This window comes from Musa acuminata, chromosome BXJ2-2 (assembly GCF_036884655.1).
Source record: "Musa acuminata AAA Group cultivar baxijiao chromosome BXJ2-2, Cavendish_Baxijiao_AAA, whole genome shotgun sequence".
Lineage (NCBI taxonomy): Eukaryota > Viridiplantae > Streptophyta > Magnoliopsida > Zingiberales > Musaceae > Musa > Musa acuminata.
Window position 1 is genome coordinate 23,512,880 of NC_088339.1, and position 17,663 is coordinate 23,530,542.

At 39.7% G+C, this 17,663-nt stretch overlaps 3 protein-coding genes across 8 annotated transcripts; all 3 read right to left on the minus strand.

Annotated features, from left to right (window-relative positions):
• Window positions 1-1,349: 1,349 nt before the first annotated feature.
• LOC135605439 (uncharacterized) lies at window positions 1,350-5,190 on the minus strand. Its single transcript, XM_065095518.1, has 6 exons — window positions 4,951-5,190; window positions 3,028-3,361; window positions 2,741-2,957; window positions 2,131-2,668; window positions 1,951-2,049; window positions 1,350-1,751 (listed from the first exon to the last, which is right to left on the minus strand). The coding sequence occupies exons 1-6, from the start codon at window positions 5,009-5,011 to the stop codon at window positions 1,495-1,497; spliced, it is 1,506 nt and encodes a 501-aa protein (XP_064951590.1). The 5' UTR covers window positions 5,012-5,190; the 3' UTR covers window positions 1,350-1,494.
• A 3,564-nt stretch (window positions 5,191-8,754) lies between these two features.
• LOC135605440 (uncharacterized) lies at window positions 8,755-12,721 on the minus strand. Its single transcript, XM_065095520.1, has 5 exons — window positions 12,257-12,721; window positions 10,130-10,215; window positions 9,733-10,038; window positions 9,496-9,579; window positions 8,755-9,355 (listed from the first exon to the last, which is right to left on the minus strand). Exons 1-5 carry the CDS (start codon window positions 12,692-12,694, stop codon window positions 8,947-8,949), a joined length of 1,323 nt encoding a protein of 440 aa, XP_064951592.1. The 5' UTR covers window positions 12,695-12,721; the 3' UTR covers window positions 8,755-8,946.
• A 724-nt stretch (window positions 12,722-13,445) lies between these two features.
• Window positions 13,446-16,794, minus strand: LOC103972721 (protein C2-DOMAIN ABA-RELATED 11). Of its 6 annotated transcripts, none has more exons than XM_009387094.3 (4): window positions 16,734-16,794; window positions 15,963-16,124; window positions 14,374-14,469; window positions 13,446-13,880 (listed from the first exon to the last, which is right to left on the minus strand). In XM_009387094.3, exons 2-4 carry the CDS (start codon window positions 16,074-16,076, stop codon window positions 13,569-13,571), a joined length of 522 nt encoding a protein of 173 aa, XP_009385369.2. In that variant the 5' UTR covers window positions 16,077-16,124; window positions 16,734-16,794; the 3' UTR covers window positions 13,446-13,568. The 6 variants fall into 6 exon arrangements, with proteins under 6 accessions (XP_009385369.2, XP_009385341.2, XP_064951593.1 ...); XM_009387066.3 differs by having other exon boundaries at window positions 16,632-16,766; XM_065095521.1 differs by having other exon boundaries at window positions 15,963-16,121; window positions 16,734-16,752.
• Window positions 16,795-17,663: the final 869 nt, after the last annotated feature.

Sequence of the window (17,663 nt, forward strand, 5' to 3'; positions counted from 1 at the left end):
AAAAGATTTTCGATAAGTATCGAGATAAATAGATCGAAAGTAAATAATAATAATAATAATAATAATAATAATAATAATAATAATAATAAAACCCTTGTATCATGTGATCGAGTCCTTATTGGATAATGAAATTTTGAATCCGGATAATTAGAGAAAATATTTTGATTTCCAGTGATGTTAATCGAAATGGCCTCTCAGATAGTTCTTATTGTATATATGAAGATTGGTTTATTTTTCCTTATTGGGATTTGTATTGGGATGCTGTCTTCGAAATGGGATGATTGAAGGAATCATCGGACTCTCGCTTCCACTCCATCCATGATGTCTTCTCCAAGACTCCAACCTTGAGCAGGACAATTAATTGCTTCTCCCAAAGTCCCAGTTTACAGTATAAAAAGGTAAAGCAGATGCTCTAGGCATCCACAAAAGATGGATGTTGTTTTTGGACTACTATCTGTGCGACTCTACCTAAGATAAGTTAACACAACCAATATCTAAAACTTGCTACAGTGAGTCTATGAGAAGAGGACTAAAGAGAGTGACGACACTCATCATCAATAGCTTGATTCAGAGTCATCATGAGCTCAGGATTAAGCTTTGTTCAAGGGAACAAGACTTCTGGAAATACCTGTTTGAAGCTGGTCTATAGCAAGGGGTGATAGAAAAGCAGTAAGATGCAAGGAATGCATGAAGCTGTAGTGCAGACTTACAGAACAAAAGAGACTGATATGTGCATCAAGAAAGCATGGAAGATTCATTAGATGACCTTTCAACTCTATTCAAAACCACTAATTTTTGCATGCATGATTGAAAGAAGATTTTAAGCCCACTTGTCTCAGTTTGAATGGATATTTCATGATTGATTTGATTATCTAGTGAGCTATTCCAAACATGCTGTACTAAACACTCGTTCGATAAAAAGTATTTGAACTTGGAGGATAGTCTTTGTATTTGCAAATCAATGTAAACCATAACCATATCAAAGTATGCACATGGAGATGTAATATTCCTCAAAATAATACGATAATGCGATCAAAATCTTTGACTTTGATGAATTTAAACACTTGTCTCTCACCAGGAACTTCAACTTGATAAGAAGCTAATGAAGTAATATTCGTTTCAGAAGCAAGGTTTCAGAGTGTGGAACTATTATTCTATAAGACAATAAGGGATGATAAGTGTTTAGTTCAAAGATGTGAGTTTTAGCAATCAACGGAAAACCTTCAGCAAAGAAGTTAAAGTTTTAGTTGCTAAACCCTGATAAAATTTGTATCACATTGAAATAATCTAGCAACAATTTTTTTATCTCACAAAAATCTTCAGTGACAAAAATGTAAGCCAAATTTCAATAGTACAAAAGTTCAGCCGAAATCAATTATAAAAACTTGTCCATACAGATAGATAAGAACTATTCAGTAATCGATAAAACAAACTCTTTAAGTTCAGCAAAGAGTTTGGCACCATTTTTACTGCGTGTGTGCGTGTGCATGCGTTTCATGGCACAATATGAGGGATGGCAGCTAAAGATGCTTGTACCTTCTCATTGGAGTGTGACAGATCAACCATGTTTCCTTGCAAATATTTCTCGTATGCAGCAAGGTCAAAGTGGCCATGACCGCACATAGCCATTAGTATGACTTTCTCCTCTCCTGTGTCTTTACAGTGCAGTGCTTCTCTAATTGCAGCAGCAATAGCATGAGTTGGCTCTGGAGCTGGAATTAGGCCTTCGGTCCGTGCAAACTGCAATGCGGCTGGCAATGACAAAGATGAAATTTAGAAACACCCAATGATTCTAGCAGTGACAACCACAAACTCACGATATTGCTTTATACATGCAACTGATGACAAAAATATCATATTGGAATAATGAACCCGACATGTAACACACACAGACACAAATATATATTATGTAACACTGAAGAAAAGCACAAAAATCTTATGTTCAGTTACCTTGAAAGCATTCAGTCTGAGGTATCGCAATAGCCTCCATAAACCCCATCTCATAAACATGTGAAATTAGTGGTGCCATTCCATGGTAGCGCAAACCACCTACACCACAGAACAAGTTCAATATCCTGAAACTTATAAAGAGACAACAAAAAAGAGTCCAAACTACTGATGAATTTAAACCTGCATGAATTGGGTCAGGGACAAAGTCATGACCAAGAGTATGCATCTTCATCAATGGTGTCATCCCAGCTGTGTCACCATAATCATAGGTATAGACTCCTTCAGTCAGTGAGGGGCATGCTGCAGGCTCCACAGCTCGTATCAGGGGATCCATTCTTCCTTTGAGCATCTCCCGAATGAAAGGGAATGTAAGGCCTCCAAAGTTGGACCCTCCACCGGTGCATCCTATGATCACATCTGGGGTCTCACCTACTGCTTCTAGTTGGCTAAGACACTCCTCGCCAATGATAGTTTGGTGAAGCAACACATGATTCAGAACACTTCCCAGGCAATACTTGGTGTCTTCATGAGTAGCTGCAACCTCAACAGCCTCCGAGATTGCTATTCCTAAGCTACCAGGGCTCGAAGGATCTTCCTGGAGGATTTTTCTTCCAGTATTAGTAACACTAGAAGGTGAAGGATGTACTTGGGCTCCCCATGTTTGCATCATTAATTTTCGGTAAGGTTTCTGGTCATAGGATGCACGGACTTGCCAGACCTGGATGCCAAGTTGCAAGGCAGATTAATATCATGAACAAAAACATTATTACACACACATCTCCTCACTTACCTCGCAATTCAGACCAAACAGGCTGCAAGCAAAGGCCAAAGAGCTACCCCATTGCCCAGCACCAGTCTCAGTCACCACATTTTTCACTCCTTGCTGAGCATTATACCAGGCTTGCGGAACTGCGGTATTGGGTTTATGTGAACCAGCTGGACTTGTGCCCTCATACTTGTAGTAGATTTTTGCAGGTGTCCCGAGAAGTTTCTCCAGTCTCTTAGCTCTATAATTCAGTAAGGAAGTTGAGCTTTCTGTTCAATATGGCAGAATGTATGGGATCCAACAAGACAAACCTGATGAGAGGAGTCGGGCGCCACAGCTTATAGATGTCAATAACTTCATCTGGTATAGGGATGAACCTGTCATCGCTCACCTCTTGCCTAATCAACTCATCCGGGAAAAGGGGTGATAGATCCTCATGCTTAAGTGGCTTGTGAGTCTTTGGATGCAGAGCTGGAGGAGGTTTTATCGGGAGATCAGCAACAACATTGTACCATTGTCTTGGTATCTCTACCTTGTTTACATCACCATAAACAGCTCTGGTTCTTAGTCCATGAGCGTGGGAGAGCTTTTTGTGGATTGTAAACTTTAGGCTTGGTGCTGAACCAAGCAATGATCTTTCAACACCTAAAAACACAGATAGTGAGTATTATCGATTGTCATATTTATTCATAGAATATCGGAAACAGATGTCTAGAAAGACACCTTTAAATTAGGTCATCCAAAACCTACATAGGAAAATGAACAAAAGATATCAACTAGAGAAACATGATTCAACCCAGATGTGATCCTTATACAGACCGATAAGTGCATATTAATATAAAGTCAAAAATCTCTACAGAAGTATGAAGGTCAGAAGTTTGATTTGAGTCAGCTTAACCTGTATAACTAAGTGCAAATAACCAACTATCCTCAAAAGAATGGGAAAAAGCAAGTGAATGGATAGCATGACTAGCTGAAGTCCCTCTAGCAGTTGACTATCATGAGAAATTAGACATGTTTTAACTCTCTCAAAAACAATAGTTTTGTGTGTCAACAGTTCTAGACAGCTTACTTGCTTCATTACAACCTATTAGTGTACAAAAAATAACACATTCAATCACATCTAGGTCTCAGATTTCAAGCACCCTTTAATTATCACTTCATCATTCATATATGTGAAGAAATAGAAGAGCATAAACCAAGCTCAACCTACATCATAACAACTATGAGTTATAAAAGGTTTCCTGAAACCATGATGCAACAAACTACTTAGGATTACAAAGTTGCTTCTGGTACAACAAAAAAGTCGGAGATTTTAGCTAAATGTTTGAATTCTACCCCAGAGCATGTAGTGTTCTTCAGAAGCTCCTACAGCAAATTGTTTCTTAGACACAAGCATAGGCAGTAGTTGGCTGAATTTAAAATCTGAGAATGTAAGATCAGGTTCTGTGCCAAATCTAAGTTCACATACACAAAATAACTAAGCACAACTAAAATGCAAAAAAAAGGAAAAAAAAAAAAAAAAAAACAACGTTTGAAAGCCTTACCTAATAATGATTATGCCATAGCCTCCCTACATTAGCTAGTTTTGCTGTCAAACAAAACTTAGGCAGCAATACCAGACAAGCTATCCACCTATGGCCGATCTTCTCAATGAGTCACAAGCCGTGCGACTCTAAGAAAATAGGAAACTGATCATTGTTTATATCCTAAAAGAGCCACAAATACCTATTCCATGAATTTGTCCTTGAAATACTAAATTTTCTATTTCAAAAGTCTCTTTTATGCGCTAAGCACAAAACTAAGAATATGAAGACTCTTTTACACATGAAATCCGCGACACTAAAAATCAGAATTTGGGCCCCTCGGGCACTTGAGACTGTCAAAATGAGATCTAAAAGATCCGACATAATTGGGCATTATGAATCTGCAAATACTGCCGTAAAGAACTCATGACATGAAGGTGTACAGATCGCAAACCAGCCTAGTTTGCCATGAGAAGCAGACCTCTTCATGTGCGATCAAGCAATCACTCATCGTTTTGGGTCAAAACCCACCCCTGGGTATGCTTTAGATGGCAAGCCAATCATCATCATTCAATCTTGAACAAAGGTTTTTCTCGGTAGAGATGAGGTTAATGGAACTTAGACAGTCACGAGAGGATCCTGTTGGCACTGCTACAGTGGATTAACGCGACACAGCAACAGGGTTCGTGGAGTTCAGATGAAGCATACCAGGGAAGGATCTCCGGAGACGGTCGGAGAAGGGGGAGGAAGGCAAGAGCGCCGTCGCCATGGAACCTCTCTGTTCCTCCTCCTCAGAAGCTTCCTTGGCAGGCCGGCCGAACCCAACACAAGACGGCGAATGCGGTGCGCTAGGGCTCGTCAGGAAGCAAGAAATCGTTCCCTATTGAGCTGCGTGCGTGACATTGACTTGATTTGGGCCGATTCAGGAAGTCAGCTGCGCATGCGTGAAAGGCGTCCGAAGTGGCAAGGAAGCTGCAGAACTACGACGCACGAGCCGCAGCCCGACACCGTATCTATCGCAATTAAATGCACGGCCACATCCTACCCGACTCAATTCAACGCGAAGCTTGGCAGCAGCAGGGAGTGCCAAATTCGCTGGGGTCCACGCATGCTGTGCGTAAAAAATGGGGTCTTTATGGTGAACTTCCTTTTCTTTAACATTTGGGAGCAGCAGAGAGTCCGATGTCCGACCCAACCGTCGTACGTGCGCGTTCACTTGGGTGGGGAAGAGACAAACCACTGGGGTCCACCCTCACTGTACAAAGAATAAGGCCTGTTTTGAGTGAACATTATTTTATTGTATTTTTCCATAAAGACCAAACTACCCTTTTCATCCTAAAGTAATAGTATTTTCTTAAAATTTGAAGAAAAAATGTCATATTAGGAGGCTAATTTAACTAGTAGAATAATCTCACAGCCATGGGCATAGACCTGACCTTTTTCATGATTAAGAAGAGTCTTAAACAAATGTGATTACTGAAAGCAACCATAAAAGTGTTCACCAAAATAAAGTATAGATACCTCGCAGTGATATCATCATGGGCAGACAGATTGCAAGTCATGAAGGAAATGATTCTAAATCTATTCATCATGTAATAAAGGAATTTATCTACTTCAATGTGTTTTGACTTGCAAATTATCTGATAATTCTTTTGCAGATTCACACTGATGATAACTCTCCTGTCTACATCTAATATTACTTTTAATCTTTTCACCCAAAAAGTGAATGCTACACCTTCACATACAGCCACAGCTAGTTGCAGGGAAGATAAATTATCTTTTGTTAGACTGAGATGAAGTACACTAAAGAAGGCTTGGATTCTCTCATCATGGAATATGAACTCTTAATATATTGTTTTCTTTCATAATGGATGATGGTTTCATGCATTGGTATATGCGCTGGTGATATGTGGGTGTGTGACGCTTTGTTCTCATCTCTAATGTGTGTCTTGTAGCTCCTTCCCAGATTATTACTGTGCTTTGTTAGGAAACACAAGTATTCGGAAGTCACAGCAGCCATAGGAGAAGATAACCTTTGATCTCAACCCACTATGAAGCACACAGCTTAAATTTACTGTTCTCACTGGGTGATAGGTTAACTGATGTTAATTTTGTACTAACATATCGATTAGATCTTTATAAGAGTACTCTTAACTTTATCTATGGATAGTTGTTTTCTATTCGAACATTTTTACCGTTCAATTTTGTAATAAATAATATATTTTCAGAATCTTACGTTTGCACTCATCAAATGGCACGATCACAATCGGAATCTATGGAGTGGTCCTCCACCGTTCTCTTGCCTATAAATGAGGGAGGCTTTCTTCTCCCAAGCTGATAGAGCTCCCTCCCCACACCTCGCTAAGGAAGGAGACAGAGAGAAAGAGAGAGACAGAGATGGGTGGAAGCCAGTCGTCTTTCAAGTTCTCTTCCTGCCTCTTCGTGAAGCCGAAGTGCAACGATGATGAGGCGGACGGGTACGTCTCCAGGAAGGTCCGGCCGAGCGACGAGGACCGAGGGTGGTGGGTGGGCGAGCCGGACGTCGACAGGAAGGCGTCTGCCTTCATAGCCAAGTTCCATGCGAGCCGCATCATGGATCTTGAAAGCCACGAGACCCCTGCCTTGGACGCTGATAGCCGCACTGTCGCTGCTTAATCTCCGTGTACTCGCTCGTCCATCTCGCTCTACGTGTCGAACATTTGTTGTTGACGTAGCAGGAATGCCCGTCGCAGCAAGTTCGTTTCCAGCTGTTCATCTTATGATAGAAATAATGATATGAGCCTCGCGTGTGGCTGCATGCACTTCTTGTTGTTCTTCAGCTAGTGTTGTGTGACATGCAATGAACACGAGAAGCAGCAGACACAAAAAAACAGTGGAAGAATCAGCTGCTGCATGACCACACAACGGTATACGATGAACATGAGAACCAACGGGTGCTGCCGATTGCATGGTTCCTTATCTGCTGCATCATGTCCGGTGATATGGTAGCATATTTCTTGAGATCAGTGGCGTTTGTTTTTGTCTCTTTCTTTCTTCTTTTAGCCGAACAAGGATTTATTTCAAGGCTCCACAAATTCAACAGGACAATGGGTCTATCCGATTCATACCTCTCTCCTGATTCCTGTTCTGAAGGGAATCCATCCTAAAATATTCTCATCTGTTAAGTTCTTCCATCACTATACTCGTCTTTCTGGTTTGTTAAAGCAGCTTACAAGAACACTGTTCTCAGAGCATGCAGACATGAGCAGAAACCATGATTGCCAAGCATATATGTGAAATCCAACTCAAGCTTTTTGACCTGAAAAATAATTCCTGATGAGGTGCAGGTTTTGGAAAATCCTGCATGCTTTGTCCACTTTTTTCTGATGGGTTCTTCTTTTTTTATTTGGACAGTGACTTCCGATGTCCATTCTGTATGAATGGTACAATGGGAAAGGTGGATGCTCGCATCCAAGTTACGGATTGCTGAAGCTTGGAAGTCCCTATCAGTTAAAGTGTAGAACATTTATGGCTAACTCATGGGGTCCTCCACTTCACCTCTCTCTCTTTGCTCTCTGGAATGCACACTGGCCGAATCCCTTCAGTATAATTTCTGCCATGCATATATATAATTTGCATCAATGCATGCCAACCTTTGAATACGAAATATATCACTTTCAGGGATTATCTCCAGCTTTCCAAAGAGTAAATGCATCAAACCATTGACGGTGCTAATGTTTGGCAGTGTAGTAGAATAACCCTTGGGAGGAGGAAAAGCCATTTCTGAGTAACAATGTGCTCTTTGGTATTTCTCATCGAATTAATACACGATTTATGTATCAGAACATGATGGGATTCCTTCGCTTGTGTTGTTCCACACCATTTCTGAGGAGACTTGTGTTGTTCCACAGGGTGTAAGGGCAGCGCTACTATCCAGAAGCTGTTACTGTAGGAAAAAACAAGTACCAGCTTTGCAGATATTCCAGCTTCTACCATCCATTGAAAGGTTGGCTTATCCAAAGCAGATGGATATTCCAACGCCTGAAGTTTATCGATTTGGTGGGAATATATGATGCTAAGTGAGAGATTTGGGGAAGGATAGCTATTCCAGCTTGACTATGGGGAAAAGGCGGAGGGGGAGGGAAGAAGAGATAAACCTATTCTAGTTTATCTTCCTGATCGTGATTGTGATGGAATGCGGGCAGTATCTCTAACCATGACTGCGAGATTAACTGAACCTTCTCGCTCTCGGAAGGTTACGTCGACACTTGGTTGATGGAACACAAATCCAAATTTAAAATATTGGGCTATATTCTTCCTTGGCTCAGTGGTAGATGAGGCCAATCCGCACAGATCGGGTAGGCATGAAACGCCTGCGCGCGAGCGGCCTTGCGCTTCGACTCAGATCACGAGAACATTGACTCAATCTTCTTCACTGTTTCTGATTGAGAAATAACACCCAACAAGCATGATCACGAGACACCAGTTACTGTGAGAGAAGATACATAAGCCAGAAGCATTTACTCATAGCTATTAACAAGTAATGTCGCGTATATTATTTCGAATAAATGTATGGATAATTACCAGGTTTTTCACCACCATACATTATTTCTTATTCTATAATGCAAGCTGAAAAGTAGTGGTGCCTTACGAGGATGGCACATTCGAAAGCATCAAATATCGCAACACAAGTTAGAACAAAACACGATGAACATCGGTGCACTCTCATCTGAGCTGCCTGTAACAGCTATACGCAACAGCAACAGAAGCAATGGCTGAAACAACTGCTAGGGCGGCGTAGGTTTCCTCTCGTTCCCAGCTCTTGAACCAGGTAGAAATCGCATGGAGCTTCCCCGTGCAGGCTTCTTTGCTGTTGCCAGCATTGCTATCCTTGCCACTGCTCTTCTGTGCAATGTCCTGAGCCTCCTGCACTTGTGCAATGTGGTTTTCGGGGTTCTCCTTGGGCATAACTTGGCAACAAGTAGTATTACCGATGCCTTGACAGCAACCGCCTACACTGACCCCGGTGGTATCGGTGGATCCTTTGTGAGTGCTTTCGTCCAATCCCCCATCAAGCTGCAACCTTAGATTCTGAGCAGCTTTCTGTTCATCGATGGACAAGCCCATCTGCCCCCTGTACCAATGTTAACCTCATTGAGCTTGTACATCAATTCACTTTCTTCCAGAGTTAGTAAATATCTACTTCCACATGATATACTTTGTGACACAAGGCAATGCAAAAGAACAATAACATAGATGAAAGTGAAGAGGTACCTCCAAAGATGGTCTACAATCTTTCCTTTTCCAATGTGCTGTTCCATCAATATAGGCACGTCATCTGGAGTCACATATCCATACCTTACCACGGAAAAACAAAAACCATTTGTTTACTTCTGCTGTAATACATTATAATGACAAGAGTATCTTCATAGACACTATGAAGAACGAAGAAGAGAGCTACCAATGTGATGACAATAAAACAACTCAAACCACCTGAAAGCTTCTCCTTACCAATGTCCAGACACCTCTCCATTATCATTTGGGCTATATATTATAACGTTTCCTGCATACTTGTGTCCACCAATGTGCGAGCAAGGGCTGACAGATACTTGACCCTGTAGACCCCGTGATGATATCTCTTCCTTAAATCGTTGCATCAGGACAGGGCCACAAACACCACACCTGCGATCTCGGCTTCCATGAGCACACACAAAAACATATGAACCTGAAAGTGGCTCAGGTGGATTTGGAAGCCACTTAGAGTTTTTCTTAAGCACTTCATCAACAAAACGTTCAACATCTGAATGTGTTAGTTGCCTGCAAACAATAAGTCCAGCGCAAGCCTAAGAAACATGATTGACATTCCCTTGCTGCATTTTGCAAACAAACTATTGATAGGTTGCTTTACCTGTATCTTAACATATCTGGGAAGATCAAGACATCACCATTTGAGAAATCAGTGCCATCCTCTCCTTGACATATGGTAAGACGAGTCTGAAGGAAATAATGCAAAAAAAAAAAAAAAAAACGGCACAAAGCATGAGCAAAACATACTTGCAGTCTAATTTTATGAAGGAAGTGGATTTTTGGAGAAGATACATCAATGTTGGCAACTTGGCATACAGAAATAATTTTTTTTTTTCGTGTGTTATTATATCCATGTATGTGCATGACAGAGAGCACGCATTAGCATCAACATTTACAAACGAAAGATATTTTTCAGATAAAATAGTCATAAATCAAAAACAAATTAATGATCCATGACAGGTTGATAAAATTAGAAGCAATGCAATGTTCCCCCTTACTACAAATGCAAATAGTCATATGATATATTGAAGCAACTAGAAGTTAAATATTTCACCAAATTAGCCAATCAGAGAATCCAAATAACAGATATACACAGGAAGCAGCTCTTAGAGCAGGGGTGATTTATTTATGTGCAACTTTTGGATAATTAATGAACAACTGTAGAAACTGGAAACACTTAATAGACACCTTAATTCAAAAGAGGTTTAACTCTCTACAAGAACTGAAAGTCTCAGATGTATAGCAAGAGTGGGTCAACATTGCAGGGTCTTACGTTTTGCTACTAGTAGAATCACAAGCCACATTACTTCAATTACGAGTATCTCTATATATAGCCACATCAAACATATTTAATTGTTAGTGTCGCACAACTACATGTGGAAACATATATAATTGAAAGGTGAAATGTTCTGGAATGTGGTGGTTGAGTGTATGAGGCTAAGAAGTATGGATATGGACATGGGACATGGGCTCGAGAGCACGTGACTTGACAATGGCCACCGGGTCACTCGCAGGTGGGTGGCCGAGGAAGGAGGGTTGAAACCTCCGGTTCGCTCAAGAGTCAGAGTAGAGGTGGCTGACGGGTGGTGGTGGTATGGGGGACACTCGGGTTGGGGGTAGAGCCTACCCCTTTTACAGGTGTGGTTGGGGCAGAGATTATCACGATGAGGAAGAACGTAAGCCAAGCCAAAGAGGAAGAAGGGTTCCTTTACAAGCAAACGCTGTATCCAACTAATTAAAAAATAAAAAATAAAAAAGGACATGTGTCTTATCATGTCGATTACGAATCCGTGTCCGACACGAGTCGCAGGTATTAGGTAACATGCTCTGATCTTGCTAAGCTATTTGCTGACTTTAATGTTCCCATAGCAACAGCAATAGAAATCTAATACATTATATTGATGACACACTTCTAATCATTGAGTATTTGTTGTTTTTGAACATATGAGAGACGCAAGCATAAAATGGAAAACTAGTGAGGAAAGTTTATCTAACGTGAGAACATTAGAAAGCTTGTGCCTACATCATCATAAGGCCAAGCGAGTTAAGGATAAGATTGATGATATGTATCAAGGAACACAACTCTTATCAGATGTATCAATCCAGAATATCATAAGCTGAGGACAGTGCTATAACCTATAACATGATATGTATTTGTGGCTTAAAACTAAATGCCAAAATATACAAAAGATCACCATAGTAATCATGTTAAGGTACCAACACATTGCGAAGAAACATTCTATTTCATGGGAAGAACATGTTTCAACCGAGATCTAATGATGAAAAGAATGCGCCTAAACATATTTAATATGACAAGTTGGGCGAATTAAATGCATCCCAAGAAAATATAATGTCAACCAATTTTATGCTTCTGGTAGCTAATAAATGACTGGGCAATCATAAATAAAACTAACCATATCTTCTAAATCCAACCCTGTCCCTTAAAGATATTAATTGAATGATCAAAGAACATAGATCTCGAATCAATCGGAAACCAAAAGTACCACTTTTGGAGTTCGAGAGCAAAACATCTACAGTTCCCCTGTGAGGGCTGATCCTCTCAAGGTTAAAAACCGAATCTTTTGATATAAAGTCCGCATTCCAAACACCTAAGTTATTGTGAATATACCAAAGAAACCTTCCAATAGGAAGGAGAAAGAACAGTTCCCCATGGGATACTGAAACCCAAGATCACAGAGCGCCAATGATTTCGGATAAAGGGGCTCACCTTCTTGTCGATCGAAGACTGCCAGGTCTTGATCTCGCCCGCCAGGGACCTCGGCAAGAGGTCGGACTCCGACCCCTCGACGTTCGGTGGCCAGACCTCCGGCGACTTGTAGCAGAGGAACAGGTGCCGATCGTACTGGTGGACCGTCCCCACGAGCGGTCCCTTGCCGAACCCCCGCCGCTGGAACCCGTACTCCGCGTCCTCCCCCGCGGCGGCCTCCGGGGCAGAGACGGCCCCGGAAACGGGTTCGTTCGTTCGCGAGCCTCCCCCTTCGCCGCCGGAGAAGGCGATCGCGGAGGAGTCGGAGGGTGAAGCCATGGAAGCGGGGGGGCGAAGATGGTTCGACGCAGTGCGAACCCCACGACCGCGAGATGGAGAGCAGCGGCAGCGGCAGCGGCAGCGGCAGAGCGATGGGCCTGAAACGAGGTGTCTTATCATAGGGGGAGGGGAATCGGGAACGGGGAACGGGAAGCGCTTATGTTAATGTGGGCACCCTTTCATGCAACCGCTGAAGCACGCCACCGTCCATTCCACGCCCGCTTTCCACATCGACGGCGGACCGTTGACATGGAGAATTCGCATTAGTCGCCTTCCCTTTATTTTAAGCCGCCATGAAAGAGAGAGGAAATAAAAATGAAATGAGACTGTAAATGTTTGTCTTAATTATTGAGGGGTTTGTTATATATAAATATATATGACTTATCTAAAGATGGTGTATTCGACTACGTCTTCAAATATTTAAATATTTTATATATGTCGCTCTCATTAGGACGCATACAATAATAAACTAATGTTAATCACTCTTCATAATTATCAATAATTTAAAAAAAAGTATTAATATTTGCAAATATCTAATCCATTTCTTTTATCATTTTAAGCAATCGTTTAAATTTTTTAAACTTAAATAAAATATAATATTATAAAATTATTAAGGAATACATTTAATATTTTTAAAGATATTAACTATAAAAATTCAACATATATATATATATATATATATATATATTCAATTTTAGTGCTATTACTAATATTTCTTTGGGGATGTTTGCATTCAGAAAAAACATTCACATAAACATTGAGAAACCAGAATTTAGGGTGCCATTGCAGATGATAAAGGAAGTAAGAAGTTGGAAGATGAAAGTAATAGATAGACAAATGAGATCTAAACATGGATTTCAAAAGATGCATGGAAACAGCAACACAAAGCTTTCATCATTAGATTGACCAACAATTACAACATGTATGTACAGATGGTGATTCCTTCTACTCTGCCAAACCAGAGAATAAGATACATCAAACATCTTACATCAACCTAAGCCTTCTTAACAGGAGCTGCTGCAGAGGAGGGATGATCGATCCACTTGATTGTCACATACAACTCACCAGACTCGACATCGCAAAGCCTCAGACATGCGTCCATCACGATCTCGCCATTGACGTACGTGATACAACTACTGGCCAGGAGGCAATTATCGCAATCTGGAGCCACTTTCCGCAGCTTGGTCTCGCCTGAGGTGAGCTGCAGAGCCCGTTTGAGCTTCGAAGCTGAGAGAAGGGGCTGGAGGTCGAGGAAGGCATGACCCATCTTGTCATCTGACTTGAACCTGTCTCGATCAAACACCTCCTGAGGAAAAGTTTAATGAGACTAAATCAACTTTGTTTCGAGGAAGAAATGTATGGTTCTTCTGCTGAACTATAAGATGTTTGAGGATACAGTGTGGCAGTGTGCACATAGAGTTCTACACTCTTTCTCAAAAACCAAGAAATATATCGAGTTATGTTGTTGTATGACTAAGTTATTCGGTGTAAAACAAAATAGCTCCTCAGGAAAAGTGTCGCCAGATAACCATTAACCTTTGCAAACAAAGAAACAGAAGAATTGCTGCAATTTCTTTGGACCTACCATTTCTCAGATGGTTTATAAGAACATTGTTTGATTTGTAGCCAGCAAAAGACAGAAACAAGAACAATTGGCAGCCACGGAATTATAGGTTGAAGTATCGCAACATCAGATTTAGTTTGACTATCCGAGCTGAGACGTAGTGAGTGCTAGTTTAGTTGACAGTATAGAAACAGCATTTCTCCTATTATTTTGGATTCAGAATAGTAGAACATACCAGATTTAAGATACCAAGAGGTTCTTTTAGAGAAAATATCAGCTCTTCATTCCAAACCGGATTAAGGCAGCTATTGATGACCTTTGTCTTGGCACTCTAATCAAGCAACAAAAGTTAACACATGAAAATGGTAACCTTTCCACATAACATTTACAAAACAAAACATTATATGGAGTTGAAAGGACTGAGCAAAAACAGGAATTTGAATCATTGATTTGGTTCACAAGTTAAATTACAACAAAAGCTTTGTGAGAAAGAATATACGGCAAAAATTTATAGAATAAGCTTCTGATAGGGGTGCAGGATGTGATGATACATAATGGTGTTTGCATGTTATAATCAAAAGCATGTGTACAATTCAGAACAAAATATATTTAATAATTGCTAGAAAAGAAATCATGCAAATATTTATTTAAAAATGCAAAGAAGCCAGCATTTTTAACTAATACAACCCAGTCATGAACCTAAATTCAGTGACAAATCTGAAACTAATCCTAATGAATCCCAAGCTGATCAAGTAGGACTTAGCAAAGTCCAAATTAACTGATTTCAATTTTCAACTAATACAACCCAGTCATGAACCTAAATTCAGTGACAAATCTGAACTTGATCTTGATTTTTGGAGGCTGTCTTGGATGAATGTAATAGAGAAGACAAAGAAAAAAATCAACGGAACGAATTTAATGGATTTTTTAAACTAAGATCTTAATGATAAAAAGGTCTTTTCAGATTTTGCAACTATGCCTATCATTGGATACTATCATAAGATGGATAGGAGAAGAAGAAGAAGAAGGTCTTTTCAGATTTTGCAAATATGCCTATCAATGGATACTATCAGAAGAAGATGGAACTAGAAGAAAGACTGTAAAAGATCTGACAACAATTGTAAAACTGTGGAGGAGATGTCGACACTGGTACACTTGTCTTTAAATCGACGGATCCAACGAACCCATCTTTTAAGTGCATAGCCCAGAAATATCATCTGATGATGCAAATAAATATTAAGAGATTGGCAGAAACTGCATAAAAGGACTGAGCAACATCTTTCAAGTATCAATGTGCTTTAAGTTTTAACCCATTAAACTTTGATGTGAGATTCCTTACGAGCCAATTTAGCACTGAAAGATATCTTAGAACAGTAGGGAAAACCAAGTATCTATTGTGGTTTTGAGTATGAAGTTTTTCAGCTACTTAATTGTGGTCATTAATACTAAACATGGAGGAGAACATTCGGAAGCATAATAACAGGACGAAAGTCAATAAAAATATAAACCATATAAATGGAAAAACAATGCACCCTAAAGAAAAATAAGCATCTTTGTTGACCTCCTGCTAAAAATAAAAAAAGACAAGGCAGAAAAGAAGCATCTTTATTGGCCTGAAACTATGATGGTGTCTGTTGATGCGTCCACAACGACACACAACCTTGACACAAGAGATTATGATTTCCTCAAACGCATGAACTTGAGTGTTCTATGATAATGCATCAAGTAAAGCTGCTCGATCATGCTATTACATTGAAATCTACGGATCAACATGTCAACAGGAAATAACCATCTCATAATCAGTTTAAGGTTGCCAAGACTCGCCTGATTTCCGACTTTGACCACAACATACGGATCACTGCTAGTAAAATCTCGAATCGCCAAATTCTTTCCTTGCACGATGATCACCTTAAGAAGTCCAGCAGCCTCCTCCTCCATGTATCCCCTCTCGGCCCAAATCTGGATGTTTCAACAGATAGATACCTCCTGCCCACAAAGCAACCCTACTAAAGACTTGGCAATGAATAGGGTCCAGCATTCGATTCATGGACGGCCAATCTAATTCCACTTAGCCACAATCTTTCATTCAAAACCATTATACTCAGCAAAATCATACGTGTAATGGACAAAAAGAAGGTCAATTTTCCCAAAATGAAAAAGAAACAAACAATTCTTGAACACGAAAATTTTCCCAAAATCATTGGTGGCGAGAAGCAAATTTTAGCATTAGGAATAAAGAGGAATAGCAAAACAAGAACTGGTTTTACAGCCATAGAAGCCGGTTACGATCAGAAGGACAAGAAACCCGGAGGAAAGAACGAAAAGAAGGAACTTCAAGAAGACGCCCATCATAATTCCATCAAAAAAGCGACTTTTACGACAAGGAAATCGAAAATAACAAGGAGAAGAACAGAAAAGTTGGATCTTTCAGCACGAAGCAATGAATCCTAACCAAAGAAGCAAATTTTCATCCAAAAAAGTGGAGGAAATCACCGCCGATGAATCTACTGTCTCTAGCCGACGGATAAGACAGGGAGCCAGAGAGAGAGAGAGAGAGAGAAAGAGAGAGAGACGAGTCCGGTGGCGGCTTCTTACTCAGTGGAAAGGCGTACGGAACGTGCGCTTCGGGGCGTGTCCGCAGAAAAAGTGCAGTACGCGAATCCAACCCAAATTCTTCAATTAAGACCGGAAGGTGAAAACAAAAAAGCGTCAATAAAAGAAATCTCTATCGATTTTTTTATACATAGTTAACATTTTTTTAAAGCATCCAAATAATAAATTTAAACAAAAATAGATATTACAATTAATTATATTATTTTGATAGTCAATTGAATTGCCATGGAATTTTGACATCATTTATGACGTGTAAAATTCACAAACCATACGAAGGCACTCTATTTTTACTAGGAAGTGTCTCTATTTTTATTTTATTAAATTAAAATATTTTTCTTAAACCTCAACTTTATCGCTGAAAAATGTTTTATTATTTCGGTATAAAAATAAAAAAAATATCAAGTTGAGATAGTAAAAGATGAATTGATCACTTTGCAAACACAATATCACAATATTAAAAATAATAGGTAAAATAAAAAATTACAAGAATGCTACTTGAGAATTTCCCAGTAAATCAAATTATCATGGTTCTTCTCTTGAATTTAATTCTTTTAGAGATGATGAATGCTCAATGAGAGAGAGAGAGAGAGAGAGAGAGAAAAAGGGTTTATTAGGAAAGTGACTCTAAAGGCTTCTTTTGATTGAATCGGAGAGATAGTTACAAATTATTTTGTGTAATTAATTATTTTTAGTATTTTTATCTTTATATTTTTAAAAATTACATTGATATCTTTAGCATTTAATCTCGTTTTTTCTTTTTACTTTGTTGATGGGAATACCACGCGTGTTCAATAATAAATCGAAGTGAGATAGAGTCGGCATATGTTCAATGATAAACTTTAAGGTATTTTTGTCACCATAATCGACGATAGGAGAAGAAATATGATTAAATATTTTATTCTTATAAGTATA